The sequence below is a fragment of the Rana temporaria genome, chromosome 1, assembly GCF_905171775.1.
Source record: "Rana temporaria chromosome 1, aRanTem1.1, whole genome shotgun sequence".
Classification (NCBI taxonomy): Eukaryota; Metazoa; Chordata; class Amphibia; order Anura; family Ranidae; genus Rana; species Rana temporaria.
In genome coordinates this window covers 107,604,841-107,619,641 of record NC_053489.1, presented here as the reverse complement: position 1 = coordinate 107,619,641, position 14,801 = coordinate 107,604,841, and the positions used below count along the sequence as shown (strand labels likewise).

Below are 14,801 nucleotides of genomic sequence, written 5' to 3'. Positions count from 1 at the left end.
GTATTCTGTTCATGAAAGTTGGATGGATGTCGGACCAATGTAGGACTGATGCCACAGAGCAAAGTAGGATGAAAGTTGTATAACTGTCTTGTCGTACCAGTGTGAACCCGGCCTAAAGGAAATCTCATAAACCATTTAGAGTTCTATTAAATATCTAGAATGAAGAAGAAACCCAGCACAAACTAACAAAAACTAGTATTCCCTTATTTCTTGGAATGACTGTAAATCATTCCGTTTTTTTTTTTGCATTGCAAATGGTTAGAAATGCAACTCCAGGCAAATTTTCAGCTTTCAGTCCTGTCACACTTTGAATGACAATTGCGCGGTCATACAACATTGTACCCAGATTAAATTTTTTTCTTTTTTTTCACACAAATAGTTTTCTTTTGGTGGTATTTGATTACCAATGGGGGTTTTTATTTTTTGCTAAAACAAACAAAAAATGATAAAAAAACTGGTTTCATAGTTTGTTATAAAAAAAATCTTCTCCTTTGATATGTGGTGATGAGGCTGCACTGATAGGCCTGACAGATAAGGCAGCACTGATGGGCACTGATAGGTAGCACTGGTGATGAGGCACTGATTGTTGACAATGATAGGTAGCACTGTGGGCACTGATAGGTGGCACAGATGACTCCGCGGCTGCTCTCCTTGTTTAGGACCGATATCCCTCTGACAGCCGCCAGTGATCAGCGTGAGGAGAAAAAAAAAATCGCTGATTACCGGCTCTGTTTACATCACATGATTGGCTGACAGGTGATCACGTGGTAAGTGGTCAGGATCGACCCCTTACTCCGATCTGTGATCAGCTGAGTTTCAGACTCGGCTGATCACAGAGCGCGACATGTGCGGCCTGCAGAGAACGCACAGCCTGCTCGAGCACAGGAGGACGTCTATTAATGCCCTCCCTAAAAAGTAGGATGGGAAGGGGTTAAAGACGCCTATAAACTAAACGCGGCTAAAGGCGTTTACAAGCTGTTACAATCATTTGGCTTGTCAAATACCTCTGAACATCTGTCCTGCAGCAGTGTACATGAGGCCTTATACCTCAAACGGATCACAAAGAATCTGTCTGCATCACCTAATTCTTTTATAATTTTAAGTAAACCCAATCACTAAAATCTCATATAAGCTTTATCAAAGGTCACTTTAAATATTTTTAAATTTGGAGCATTAAATGATACCTGGTGGTCCTGCCATTAAGGTCCTTGTACAAGCACCTCCTTTTACAGGGTGACAACATGCTATCATCGTCTACCGATTATGCTTTTGTGTTGTCAATTTGTCACAAAGGCTTCTGACAGAGCCAACAGGTGGCCATTTAAATACACATAAGGCTCCATGTACACGGGACGCTGTTAAACATACGTTCAGGGGCAGTTGGACGCTTTTTTCAACTGTTCATGAACTCATTCAATGCTATCCTACGTGACCATGTACACTGTCTCGTTTACTGCCGTTTTTAGGCAGTTGCGTTTAACAGCGTTTCCTTGAAAGCAAAAAAATGGGTTCAGACGCAGAAGATTTCCACGCTCCAGATGCCAAACGCAACTAAACGCGGTAACCCGCGTTTAGCAGCGTGTTTCGTTTATAGGCGTTTTTTGTTTTTGCCCATTTTTTTTTTTGGGGCAAAACAGATGTTTCAAACGTGGGTTACTATCTGTCACGTCCCGTGTACATGGAGCCTTACGCAGGTATGGTCAACTGCTGTAACTATCAGGAACCCCGCCCTTGCTATTACTGGATGGTATGCATGTTGACAGACATTAGCTGCAGGGAAGGAGGAGATGACATATGCACACTCATCACTGAGCATGTGCATGCTCTTGAAGAAAATCACTTAGCCGAAAATTTGCACAATGTGCTGACAGGGTACTAAGGGGTTAACACTCATAAGCAAAGGTAAGTGACTGAGCTTTTAAAAGGGGTTGTAAAGGAAATTGTATTTTTTTCATAATAAGCATCCTTTACCGGCAGACATTCCTCTTTTCACTTCCTCATTGTTCGTTTTTGCTCAGAAGTTGCTCTATTTCTTCTCTGTTCTGTTCACTTCCTGCTTGTCTGATTGTTACTCACCACTGTGACGGGAGGCTTTACTGCGGTGGTGACGTGCTCGCCCCCTCCTGGGAACTAAATCTGTGCGGCAGGACACTCTCTACGTGTTAGAGACTTCAAGTAGGTATGAATTACTGGGCGTGCCGCAATGCATACTGGGAAATATAGTTCTTAAATGAACGAGCGCTTCAAACCAGGAAGTGAATGAGAGAACAGAAACTAGAACGCCGGAGGTGATATAGATGAAGGAATTTAATAAGGATTTACTCGTTTTTTTTAACAGAATCATTACACTATTCTGTCTGTCTACCTTGCAGACATTAACTTTAGGCAAAAAAAAAATTCCTTTACAACTCCTTTAACCTCCTTAGTACCGCGCGCGCACCCGTTGCGTTACTGGGAACACTGTGCGCGTGCGCGGCGGCCGCGATGGCCGCCGGGCACCCGCGATTGCCCGGTAACTGAGCGGGGACATGAAGCACTGTGTGTAAACACAGAGCTCCACATCCTGTCAGGGAGAGAGGAGACCGATCTGTGTCTCTTGTACATAGGGACACAGATCGGTCACCTCCCCCAGTCACCCCCCCTCCCCCACAGATAGAACACTGATCAGGCTACACATTTAACCCCTTCCCCGCCCCCTAGTGGTTAACCCCTTCCCTGCCAGTCACATTTATACAGTATTCAATGCACTGTTCATTGTATAAATGTGAATGGTCCCAAAAACGTGTCAAAAAATGTCCGATGTGTCCGCTATAATGTCGCAATCCAGAAAAAAAAAAAAAAAAAAAAAATCGCAGATCGCCGCCATTCCTAGTACAAAATAAATTTAAAAAAATCATAATTATGTCCCCCTATTTTGTAGGCAATATAACAAACCAGTCATTATACGGTTAATGCGATTTTTTTTTTTTTTTTAAACAAAAATATGTAGAAGAATACGTATTGGCCTAAACAGAGATACATTTTTTTTTTTTTTTTTTAAATGGAATATTTATTATAGCAAAAAGTAAAAAATAGTGTTTTTTTTTCAAAATTGTCGCTCTTTTTTTGTTTATAGCGCAAAAACTAAAAACCGCACAGGCGATCAAATACCACCAAAAGAAAGCTCTATTTGTGGAAAAAAAAGGACGTCAATTTTGTTTGGAAGCCATGTCGCATGACCGTGCAATTGTTAAAGTGACGCAGTGCCGGAAGCTAAAATTTAGTCTGGGCAGGAAGGTGGTGTATGTGCACAGTAGGCAAGTGGTTAATGTCCATACACTGCAGATTTATCAATAACTGGTTAATGCAAATACTTTGCTGGCTAGAAAGTTCTGCGTACTGGAGGAATGATCCCGCTGTTAGTAGAGATACTGGGGAGCAGAGTATGTGTGCTGGTGGCAGGATACACAGAGACCACTATACAGGATGTCCTAAAACAAAATCTGCACTACACACAAGTACTAAGAAGCAATAAGAATTGTTACTTCTGCATGGACATTTTTACTTAGGTGTTTACTCACTTTTGTTGCCAGCGGTTTAGACATTAAAGTGGATGTAAACCCTCCATAGACCCAGTGAAGTGAACAGCCTCAGATGATACACTAAATCTCCCTACATAAGTTTTATATGTATATCTGCTGTCTTCACATTTATATACTGTTTAGAAAGCTCAGATCGTGTTAGAAAATGTTCTCTTCCTGTTTAACACAGGCGTGTAATGTCTGGGCATACAGCCAAGATAGCTAAAATTGCTGATTGGAGGAAAGTCACACACCCCCTTTCCACATAGGCAGAGACTCTCAAAAGGTGTTTTGTAATAGGGCCAGCTACCTGTTAATCTGTTTTAGCAATCTCCCCAGACAAAAATTTCAGGCTGTTTTTATCTGATGTGTCAGAAAATGTGTCAGGAGTTATCAGGCTGATAATAAAGAAACAAGTCAGGGGAGAGATATGGGACTTAGCTCTTTGAAAAGAGATAACAAAATACTGCAGATATGTGTGCCCAGCTCAAATTTAATGAATTGGGTTTACATCCACTATAATGGCAGCGTGTTGAGTTATTTTGAGGGGACGGCAAATTTACACTGTTATACAAGCTGTACACTCCCTACTTTACATCGTAGCAAAGTGTCATTTCTTCAGTGTTGTCACATGAAAAGATAGAATTAATTTACAAAAATGTGAGGGATGTACTGACTTTTGCGAGATTGTGTTTGTGTGTGTGTGTGTGTGTGTGTGTGTGTGTCTCTATATCCTACCAGCATGTCTTTAAAATCAGATCCTATCTAAATTTCTAAATTGGCCCTAGTATGTATAAATGTGTGTTAGGGACCTTAGGTTGTAAGCTCCTTGAGGGCAGGAACTGATGTGAACGTACAATGTATATGTAAAGTGCTGCGTTTATATATATATATATATATATATATATATATATATATATATATATATATATATATATATACACACACACATATATACACACACACACACACACACACAGTATATATATATACATATATACACACACACATACACACACAGGGAGTGACACACCACTTGTTGCAAGCTTGTCCTGTTGGCTTTTAGCTGTCAGGTCTCTCAATGTGGATGCCAACCAATGTGATCACCATGGCAGCCAATCATGGTGATCAAATGTACATGGGCTCATCTTAAATATCAACCTGGAGATGCAAAAGTTGCATGAAGACTATTTAACACTGCAATTAAAAGATTCAATTACAGTATTAGAAACAAAATTGTTATAAAGTATAGTTTTCCCCACATGTTGGTCAAAGTGAATAATATAAATGTTTTTTATTAATAGTGTACCAAATAAAAGTCTAAACAAACAATGATAATTATTTAGGTAGGCAAATTACACTTGCATCATTCTCAAGTTAAAACGTATCTAAATTCAAAAAACATAATAGGAGGTTACTATTCACTAAATGTGGTGGCTGCATTAGTTTTCTTTTTTTTTTTTCTGGTATGGTTTTATTTTTTTAACCTGGTAATCCTGTGAATAACACACTTTCTATTCTAGCATGGCAATGTTTGTGTTTTTTTGTTTGTGTTCACTCACTCCACAGTATCCAAGGTATCTTTGCATTTAAACCACTAAATAATATAATTCTGCCACCTATACAGTTTGTTCCCTTTTTTAAAAAATGTAAAGAAGCCAAACACATCCAGGTCAGTAGGGGTTCAGTGTATCATGCTAGGAGTCACACAACTGAAAGAATATTGAATTACTTTATGGATCTGCTTGCTACAAAGTCTACCTTCCCTCAATATCAGTGCTGGTTTATGTCCTACAGGGACACAACTATAGAACATTTTATATTTATATTATGAGGCTGCACATTGGGGTGATCCTGTGTTATAGACGCCAAGTAAAACAATAGGACAATTACATACAAAAACAACAACGCAGAAAAATCGGTTCCATTTATCAAATTCCACATTTTGTCACAATGAATAATGTAACAACGTTTACATTGATGCAATGTTATAGCTAGAAAAACAATACACTAGCCTAAGAATAATCAAAATGTAGTCAGTGATGTGCATATAGTTAATTAATAAACAGTAACCAGTTAATAGCAAAACATAGTGGATTTAAAGTGGCAGTAAACTTATATATATATATATATATACAGTGAGGAAAATAAGTATTTGAACACCCTGCTATTTTGCAAGTTCTCCCACTTGGAAATCATGGAGGGGTCTAAAATTGTCATCGTAGGTGCATGTCCACTGTGAGAGACATAATCAAAAAAAAAAAATTCCAGAAATCACAATTTATGATTTTTTAACTATTTATTTGTATGATACAGCTGCAAATAAGTATTTGAACACCTGTCTATCAGCTAGAATTCTGACCCTCAAAGACCTGTTAGTCTGCCTTTAAAATGTCCACCTCCACTCCATTTATTATCCTAAATTAGATGCACCTGTTTGAGGTCATTAGCTGCATAAAGACACCTGTCCACCCCATACAATCAGTAAGAATCCAACTACTAACATGGCCAAGACCAAAGAGCTGTCCAAAGACACTAGAGACAAAATTGTACACCTCCACAAGGCTGGAAAGGGCCACGGGGAAATTGCCAAGCAGCTTGGTGAAAAAAGGTCCACTGTTGGAGCAATCAGTAGAAAATGGATGAAGCTAAACATGACTGTCAATCTCCCTCGGACTGGGGCTCCATGCAAAATCTCACCTCGTGGGGTCTCAATGATCCTAAGAAAGGTGAGAAATCAGCCCAGGACTACACGGGAGGAGCTGGTCAATGACCTGAAAAGAGCTGGGACCACCGTTTCCAAGGTTACTGTTGGGAATACACTAAGACGTCATGGTTTGAAATCATGCATGGCACGGAAGGTTCCCCTGCTTAAACCAGCACATGTCAAGGCCCGTCTTAAGTTTGCCAATGACCATTTGGATGATCCAGAGGAGTCATGGGAGAAAGTCATGTGGTCAGATGAGACCAAAATAGAACTTTTTGGTCATAATTCCACTAACTGTGTTTGGAGGAAGAAGAATGATGAGTACCATCCCAAGAACACCATCCCTACTGTGAAGCATGGGGGTGGTAGCATCATGCTTTGGGGGTGTTTTTCTGCACATGGGACAGGGCGACTGCACTGTATTAAGGAGAGGATGACCGGGGCCATGTATTGCGAGATTTTGGGCAACAACCTCCTTCCCTCAGTTAGAGCTTTGAAGATGGGTCGAGGCTGGGTCTTCCAACATGACAATGACCCGAAGCACACAGCCAGGATAACCAAGGAGTGGCTCTGTAAGAAGCATATCAAGGTTCTGGCGTGGCCTAGCCAGTCTCCAGACCTAAACCCAATAGAGAATCTTTGGAGGGAGCTCAAACTCCGTGTTTCTCAGCGACAGCCCAGAAACCTGACTGATCTAGAGAAGATCTGTGTGGAGGAGTGGGCCAAAATCCCTCCTCCAGTGTGTGCAAACCTGGTGAAAAACGACAAGAAACGTTTGACCTCCGTAATTGCAAACAAAGTCTACTGTACCAAATATTAACATTGATTTTCTCAGGTGTTCAAATAATTATTTGCAGCTGTATCATACAAATAAATAGTTAAAAAATCATACATTGTGATTTCTGGATTATTTTTTTTTTTGATTATGTCTCTCACAGTGGACATGCACCTACGATAACAATTTCAGACCCCTCCATGATTTCCAAGTGGGAGAACTTGCAAAATAGCAGGGTGTTCAAATACTTATTTTCATCACTGTATATATATATATATATATATATATATATATATATATATATATATATATATATATATATATATATATATATATATATATATATATATATATATATATATATATACTGGCTCGCAGCAGGTTTGAGCCATAATGTAACTGCTTCTGGACTGCCCACCGCATATATACTGCGGCAGGGTGGCCCGGCTGTGCCAAATCACGTACCTGTACTGATATTGAGGGAAGGTACCTGTACGTGATTTCGTGCACGAGGTCTGGGGCGCAAATGCGCGCCGCTGGCGACACGCTCTTGCTGTGATTGGACACAGCAGGAGACAATCAGCGCCGCCGGCCACCCGCGATCGATCAGAGGAAAGGCAGAACAGCGGTCTGCCTACGTAAACAAAGCAGACCGCCATTCTGCAAGGCTGGTAAAATGGAGATCTTTTGTTTCTGATCTAAGCAGAAACACGGATCTCCGTTTTCCTCCAGTCACAGCATCCCACACACAGACAGAAAGCACTCCCTAGGAGCACACGTAACCTTGATCGCCCCTGATGTTAACCCCTTCCTTGCCAGTGTAATTTCTACAATGACAGTCCATTTTTTTTTCACTTTATTGGTGTCACTAGTATCCAGGACCTGTCACTTAGTGTCAGATGTCAGCCACAATATCGCAATCCTGCTAAAAAAATCCATAAAAATATCCCATAGTTTGTAGACGCTATAGCTTTTGCGCAAACCAATCAATATACACTTATTGGGATTTTTTTTAACCAAAAACACCTAGCAGAATACATATTTGCCTAAATTGATGAAGATGTTTTATTTATTTTTTTATCGTATGTGCTTTACAGCAGAAAGTAAAAATTATTGTTTTTTTTTCAAAATTGTTGTTCTTTTTTTGTTTATAGCGCAAAAAAAAAAAAAAAATGCAGAGGTGATCATATACCACCAAAGGAAAACTCCATTTGTGTGGGGAAAAAAGGGTCTGAAGTGGGTGAAAATCCAAAAGGTGCAGCACTGTAAAACTCCTTAATAAAAACCAATATGGACCAAATTGTGCAACCTATTAAACATACCGTGGACTTATGAAAAATAAATAATAAATAAGCCTCCTTTTTTTGTTTTTATATATCTCTCCAATATATACAGTACCTCATAAAAATAGGCACATATGTCAAATTATATATCGTTATACCACATAAATCACACATATTTTTCCCCAATTCTGCTGCATCATATACTACATATAACCAGTTCACAATATAATGCAAGGCGGCTTTTTTTCAACATATGTTCTTAAAGATCCCTGAGCCTGTCCTATAGATGAAATGGGCTGAGCAGGCTGCACTCGTGACTTCAAATCCACCAACTGGAACGCAGCTGCCATCTTGGAATCAGCCGGTGGAATAGACATTGCATACAAGTGTGTGTTTTCCTATGCAAGTGTGCACTCTGGATTTGTTCTCCATTTTAACTACCTGCCGACCAGCCGCCATCATTATACTGCGGCAGGTTGGCTTGTTCCTGCGAATCGCTGTACCGGTATGTTGGCCCCATTGAGAGCTGCATGGCGGGGGAGCTGATGTGCGTGACCAGCGGCCACAATAACTCCCGGCCACCCGCGATCGCTCCACAGAGAGCCAGAATAGGGATCTGTCAACATAAACAAACAGATCCCTGTTCTGACCGGGAAGTACAGTAATTGTCTGTTCCTAGTCATATGACGGCATCCAGAACGACCACTCTTGTGTGGCTGTGCTGTGTTGCTAGGACACGGCGTGACCCCAATCTCTGTAATGAGCTGATCACGCGGCTCTTTAAAGCGGAGGTTCACCCTAAAAAAAAAATATTATATTACATTGAGCTCACTTCAGAGATTGACCGTATGCTGATCTTTTTTTTTTTTTTGTCGTACATACCGTAGAATTGCTATTTTCTCCCCCGGCTTCCGTATGGTGAATCCTGCGGGACTGGGCATTCCTATCCAGCAGGCAAGTGATTGACATGATGACGAACACTACCCCCGTCGCATACGGAGCGTCACAAGTTGCCGAAAGAAGCCAAACGGCAAGTCAGCGCTATACGGCGCCTGCGCACCGACGTTCGGCTTCTTTCGGCAACTCGTGACGCTCCGTATGCGACGGGGGTAGTGTTCGTCATCACGTCAATCACTTGCCTGCTGGATAGGAACGCCCAGTCCCGCCAGATTCACCACCCAGAGGCCGGGGGGGGGGGGGGGGAATCGCGATTCTACGGTATGTACGAAAAAAAAAAAAAATCAGCATACGATCAATCTCTGAAGTGAGCTCAATGTAATATAATATTTTTTGTTTAGGGTGAACCCCCGCTTTAACCATGTAATCGTATGTGTCCATTGATAGAGTGTTTGGCGAGGACAGCTGATCCGCAGCATCTTCTTGCAGGGAACACATGGACATGTAATTGGGCACTGATCATCAGTGCCCTGATTACAGTAAAGCCCCCAAGTGCCACCAATCAGTGCCCATTAGTGATGCCATTCACTGCTGCCTTTCAGTGTCCATCAGTGCCTGCTCATTAGTGCTGCCCATCAGTGCGGCATATTAGCGTCCATCAGTGCCGCCTCATCAGCACCCATCAGTGCGGCCTCATCAGCGAAGAAAAAAAAATTACTTATTTACAAAATTAACTGACAAACTTAGGAAAACTTTTTCCCCCCCAAAATATTCAGTCTATCTTTTTTTCTTTTAAATAAAAAACCTAGCAGTGATTAAATGCCATCAAACGAAAGCTCTATTTAAAATGTATTTGGGTACAGTGTTGCAATTGTCATTCAAAGTGCAACAGCGCTGAAAGCTGAAAAATGGCCTGGGCAGGAAGGTGGTGAAAGTGCCCTGTATTGAAGTGGTTAAACAGTTGATAAAGTATGTTATCGAGTGTGAATAAAATGTGGGTTGGGTTGAGATTTGCAAATCATTGCATTCTGTTTTGGGTTTAATACCGCTATAAAACGAAACAGAAAAATCTTGTCCGCAATCAGGCTTTAATAATTACACATGACAGATTCTGAAAGTGTTGCTAAGCTTACAATAGTAAAAATCCGTCTGAATATGCGGTAAAGCATGCTTGTTTTACTGTGGAACCTAAAGGGGTTAATCCTCTGAATTGTGCAAATTGGCTGTTTGATCCTGTCTTCTTTGATCCTCCCCATCTTCCACTGTCCCCAAACCCTCTCCTGATAGTACAGAGGCTAGGAGACAAGTCAAACATGCTCAGTTTGGTGTGTATTGCTAGAGGAGGTTTAACTGCTTGCCGACCAGTTATACGGCGGCAGGTCGGCTCTGCTGGGCGAGATCACGTAGGTATACGTCATCTCGCCGTTAAGCCAATAGGAGCGCGCATGCCCCCCGCTCTCCCCTGATGCCGAGCGGGGCACCCGCGATCGCTCGTTACAGAGCGAGAGAACCGGGAGCCGTGTGTGTAAACACACAGCTCCCGGTCCTGTCAGGGGGAGAAATGCCCGATTGTCTGTTCATACAATGTATGAACAGCGGTCATTTCCCCTAGTCAGTCCCCCCCCCTTCAGTTAGAACACACCCAGGGAACATAATTAACCCCTTCCTCACCCCCTAGTGTTAACCCCTTCCCTGCCAGTGTCATTTTTATAGTAATCAATGCATTTTTATAGCACTGATCCCTATAAAAATGCCAATGGTCCCAAAAATGTGTTAAAAGTGTCCGAAGTGTCCGCCATAATGTCGCAGTACCGAAAAAAAACGCTGATCACCGCCATTACTAGTAAAAACTAAATATTAATAAAAATGCCAGAAAGCGATCCCCTATTTTGTAAACGCTATAACTTTTGCGCAAACCAATCAATAAACGCTTATTGCAAATTGTTTTACGAAAAATATGTAGAATACGTATCGGCCTAAACTGAAGAAAAAACATTTTTTTTTATATTTTTGGGGGATATTTAGTATGGTAAAAAGCAAAAAATATGATTTTTTTTCAAAATTGTCGCTTTATTTTTGTTTATAGCGCAAAAACTAAAAACCGCAGAGGTGATCAAATACCATCAAAAGAAAGCTCTATTTGTGGGAAAAAAAGGACGCCAATTTTGTTTAAGAGCCACGTCGCATGACCGCGCAATTGTCAGTTAAAGCGACGCAGTGCCGAATCGCAAAAAGTGGCCCGGTCATTGACCAGCAATATGGTCCGGGGCTTAAGTGGTTAAACGATATCACACTATCGCGTATTCTTCATCATACATATGTGGAACACGTTATCAGCAATGAGCCCAGAATTCCAACATAATCCATAGTTGGTTCATATGCGTGTTCTGACCAGGCTTAATTGCAGGGTCACACACTCTAAGGTGAGCACATATATACAGAAGGGGGAGAACCAGAGTGGACACAACGACACGTTTTACTATCACCAGTTGCTTTGGATTTTTTTGAACTGTGAATGGACTGTATATATTATGCATGTCAGTTTGTGAATCAAGCAAAATAGCACTTTGCACATAGGACTTTTGTAGTGCATGGGAACATGTTTGTGAATATTTTGAGCACAATTATATTGGATGTACCGGTATTTTGACAGATGATGTTATTTGAGCATTGATGCATATCATTTTTATTTGTCGCACAGAATCACTTTAATTAGCATTAAGTTGTTGCACTAATTAGCACTTTAGACATGTGATCTTCTATAGGCAATTAATAGAGTGTGGATATATGGATAAGTAGAGAAGACTAATTAATAGTTCACATGCTGCACTATAATTGAGCACAGAGTTACACTAATTTGAGTCATATTATTTCTTAAGTGGTTTTCTACAGACAGTCTAGCGCAGGGCTCAAAATTTCAAGTCCTAAGCTACTAGCCAGGCCTCAAGGGTTACTCGCCACCAGTGCCCCACTCAATCCCTTGCCCGCCCCTAAACACGCCCTTATAAACTATATCATGAAATTACACTCAAATGTTTTATGCAAAATTAAGTTACAAAAATAAATATTAACAGCAACTTTATCAGTGCAGCCTCACCTGTGCCCATCAATGCAGCCTCACCTGTGCCCACCATTGCAGCCTCGCCTGGGCAGAGGAATAGGAGAGCTGCGGGATAGCATGCTGTTGTCTCCGCCCTGCTAGACACAGCCCAGCCTCTTCCTGACCTGCTCCTGTGATAGATAGAACGCATCCCAGCATTGGACCTGCGTTCTGTCTTTCACAGACGCAGGTCAGAAGGTGGGGCTGTGTCGAGCAGAGCGGAGACAATTATAATGTAAGCTCTAACAGCGTGCTATCCCGTGGCTCTCCTCTTCCTCCAGGCTCTCCTCCCCCTGGGGCGATCGGCTCCCGATCAACCCTGCGGGGGGCTGCTCACCACCCCACCCCACTTCCAGGCAGCCCAGCTAGCAAGCCCTCATTTTCCACTCGCGAGTAGAAAATTTGAGGGCTGGTCTAGCGTGTGTGTATATATGTGTAAAAAACACAAAGGCATATATTTTTAGCGTAGCACTTTTTTTCTGTTACTTTTATACTGAATGCACAGCCTTATGGGATGTGATCAGTGCTAGCAACTGATTATATTAGAACTGATAATTTGTGTATGGTAGCTGACAAGATCACCAGTGTTTAGATTAGGCATACAACTCAGTTTTACTGAGGTAAACATTAGAATAGTGTATATTGCAGATATATGACCTCAGATTTTATCATATTGACAACACATGTTTTCCATGGGTGACAGTGGCAAGATCACTTTTACACAATAAGGCATGTAGATAATGGTGTATTTGAGGATATCTAAAATGCTCAGAATCCAGCAATTGGTGTTTTTCCATCAGCAATCTTTTGGATATTGTTCCTTTCTGATCACAAAGGGCCGCAATCCGCATGAAACCCTTGTTGGACCACCATTCAAAAGCAAAGGGGGTGAGGCCCGGGGTGAAATCTGTATTTCTCAAGAGAGGAGCTAATGGGATGTGAAGTGATTTGAAGTTATGAGATCTGGACAGTCTATCCTAGATATCTAGCGACAAAGAAAGGGACGGGCATAGAATTGTATGCCGATCTTTTGACGGCAACCACAAAATGTGGGAGATTGGTTTAAATTGACAGGAATATGATTCCATCAACAACCACAACCTGTGGGCCTGTTGGGAATGAAATTTAGTAAGTTGGGCAAATTGGGCAGTGTGAAATGGGCGACGACATGACCATCAAGATGTCATTCGTGAATAGTATACATTTGTTTCCCATCGCTGCATTCTATTCTCCAAACTTCTTTATTGCAAGCGGTTCTATTGCTAAAATGTATAGTAATGGGGACAAAGGGCACCCCTGCTGAGTCCCCCTATGGATAGCGAGGGCATTTTCACCCCCTTCCGGCCCAGGCCAATTTTCAGCTTTCAGCGCTGTCACACTTTGAAAGAGAATTGTGCGGTCCTGTGACGTTGTACCCAAATACATTTTGATAATTTTTCCCCCCCACAAATAGAGTTTGTATTTGTTTGCGCTCTAAAAAAAAAAAAAAAAGGCCGTAAATTGAGAGAAAAAAAAAAAACACAATATTTATTACTTTTTGCTTTAATATATATATAATATATATATAATCGTTTTCCTCAGTTTAGGCCGATATGTATTCTACATATCTTCAGTAAAAAAATAAATAAAAAAAATGACAATAAGCATATATTGATTGGATTGCGCAAAGGTTATAGCATCTACAAAATAGGGGATAGAATTATGGCATTTATATTATTATTATTTTTACTAGTTATGGCGGCGATTTTTGTATAATTGTGACTGGCAGGGAAGGGGTTAACACTAAGGGGCTATCAAGGGGTTAAATGTGTTCCCTAGGGAGTGATTCTAACTGTGGGGGGAGGAGACTGACTGGGGGAGGTGACTGATCGGTGTCCCTATGTACAAGGGACACACCATCGGTCTCCTCTCCCTGACAGGACGTGGATCTCTGTGTTTACACACAAAGATCCACGTCCCTGCTCTGTGACGAGCAATCACGGGTGCCCGGCGGACATCGCAGCCACCGGGCTCGTGCATTGGGTCCCCAGTGATGCTGCAAGTGCACGCCTCACTGCTGGGAATCCCAGGACGTCACATGACGGCCACCCGGAGGGACAAAGGGTTCCTGCGGCCGTCATTTGACAATGCGCCTGGCTGGAAGTGGTTAAGCATTAAGGACGCAGTAGGCGTGTCATATAATGCGTGGAGTGGCTCCAAAATATTTCATTCAAAGCGAGATAAAACATGAAATAAATAGTCCCAGGATAGGAAAGCAAATGCTTTACGCATAGGAGTATTATAGTTTATTATAATATAATTAAAATGTACCTGAACCACAAGTGTAGAATTCACTGATGAGCTGAAATGCTTGACTGTATTGAAAATGAAGACTATCCATTCTCTCAATACGTATTCGGTCATCATCTCGTAAACTAAAGCAAAATAAACAAATATATAAAATATCAGTATTTGCTTAATAGAGTTTTATGGTCACAGG

The 14,801-nt window shown here is 41.4% G+C and overlaps 1 protein-coding gene across 3 annotated transcripts in view; it reads right to left on the bottom strand.

Annotated features, from left to right (window-relative positions):
* MSH3 (mutS homolog 3) overlaps nucleotides 1–14,801 on the bottom strand; it is a 277,857-nt gene that overhangs the window by 177,546 nt on the left and 85,510 nt on the right. For all 3 annotated transcript variants that reach the window (XM_040341613.1, XM_040341617.1, XM_040341611.1), the window contains exon 9: nucleotides 14,633–14,736. In XM_040341613.1, the coding sequence (XP_040197547.1) occupies nucleotides 14,633–14,736 (104 nt within the window). The remainder of the gene's footprint in view (nucleotides 1–14,632; nucleotides 14,737–14,801) is intronic.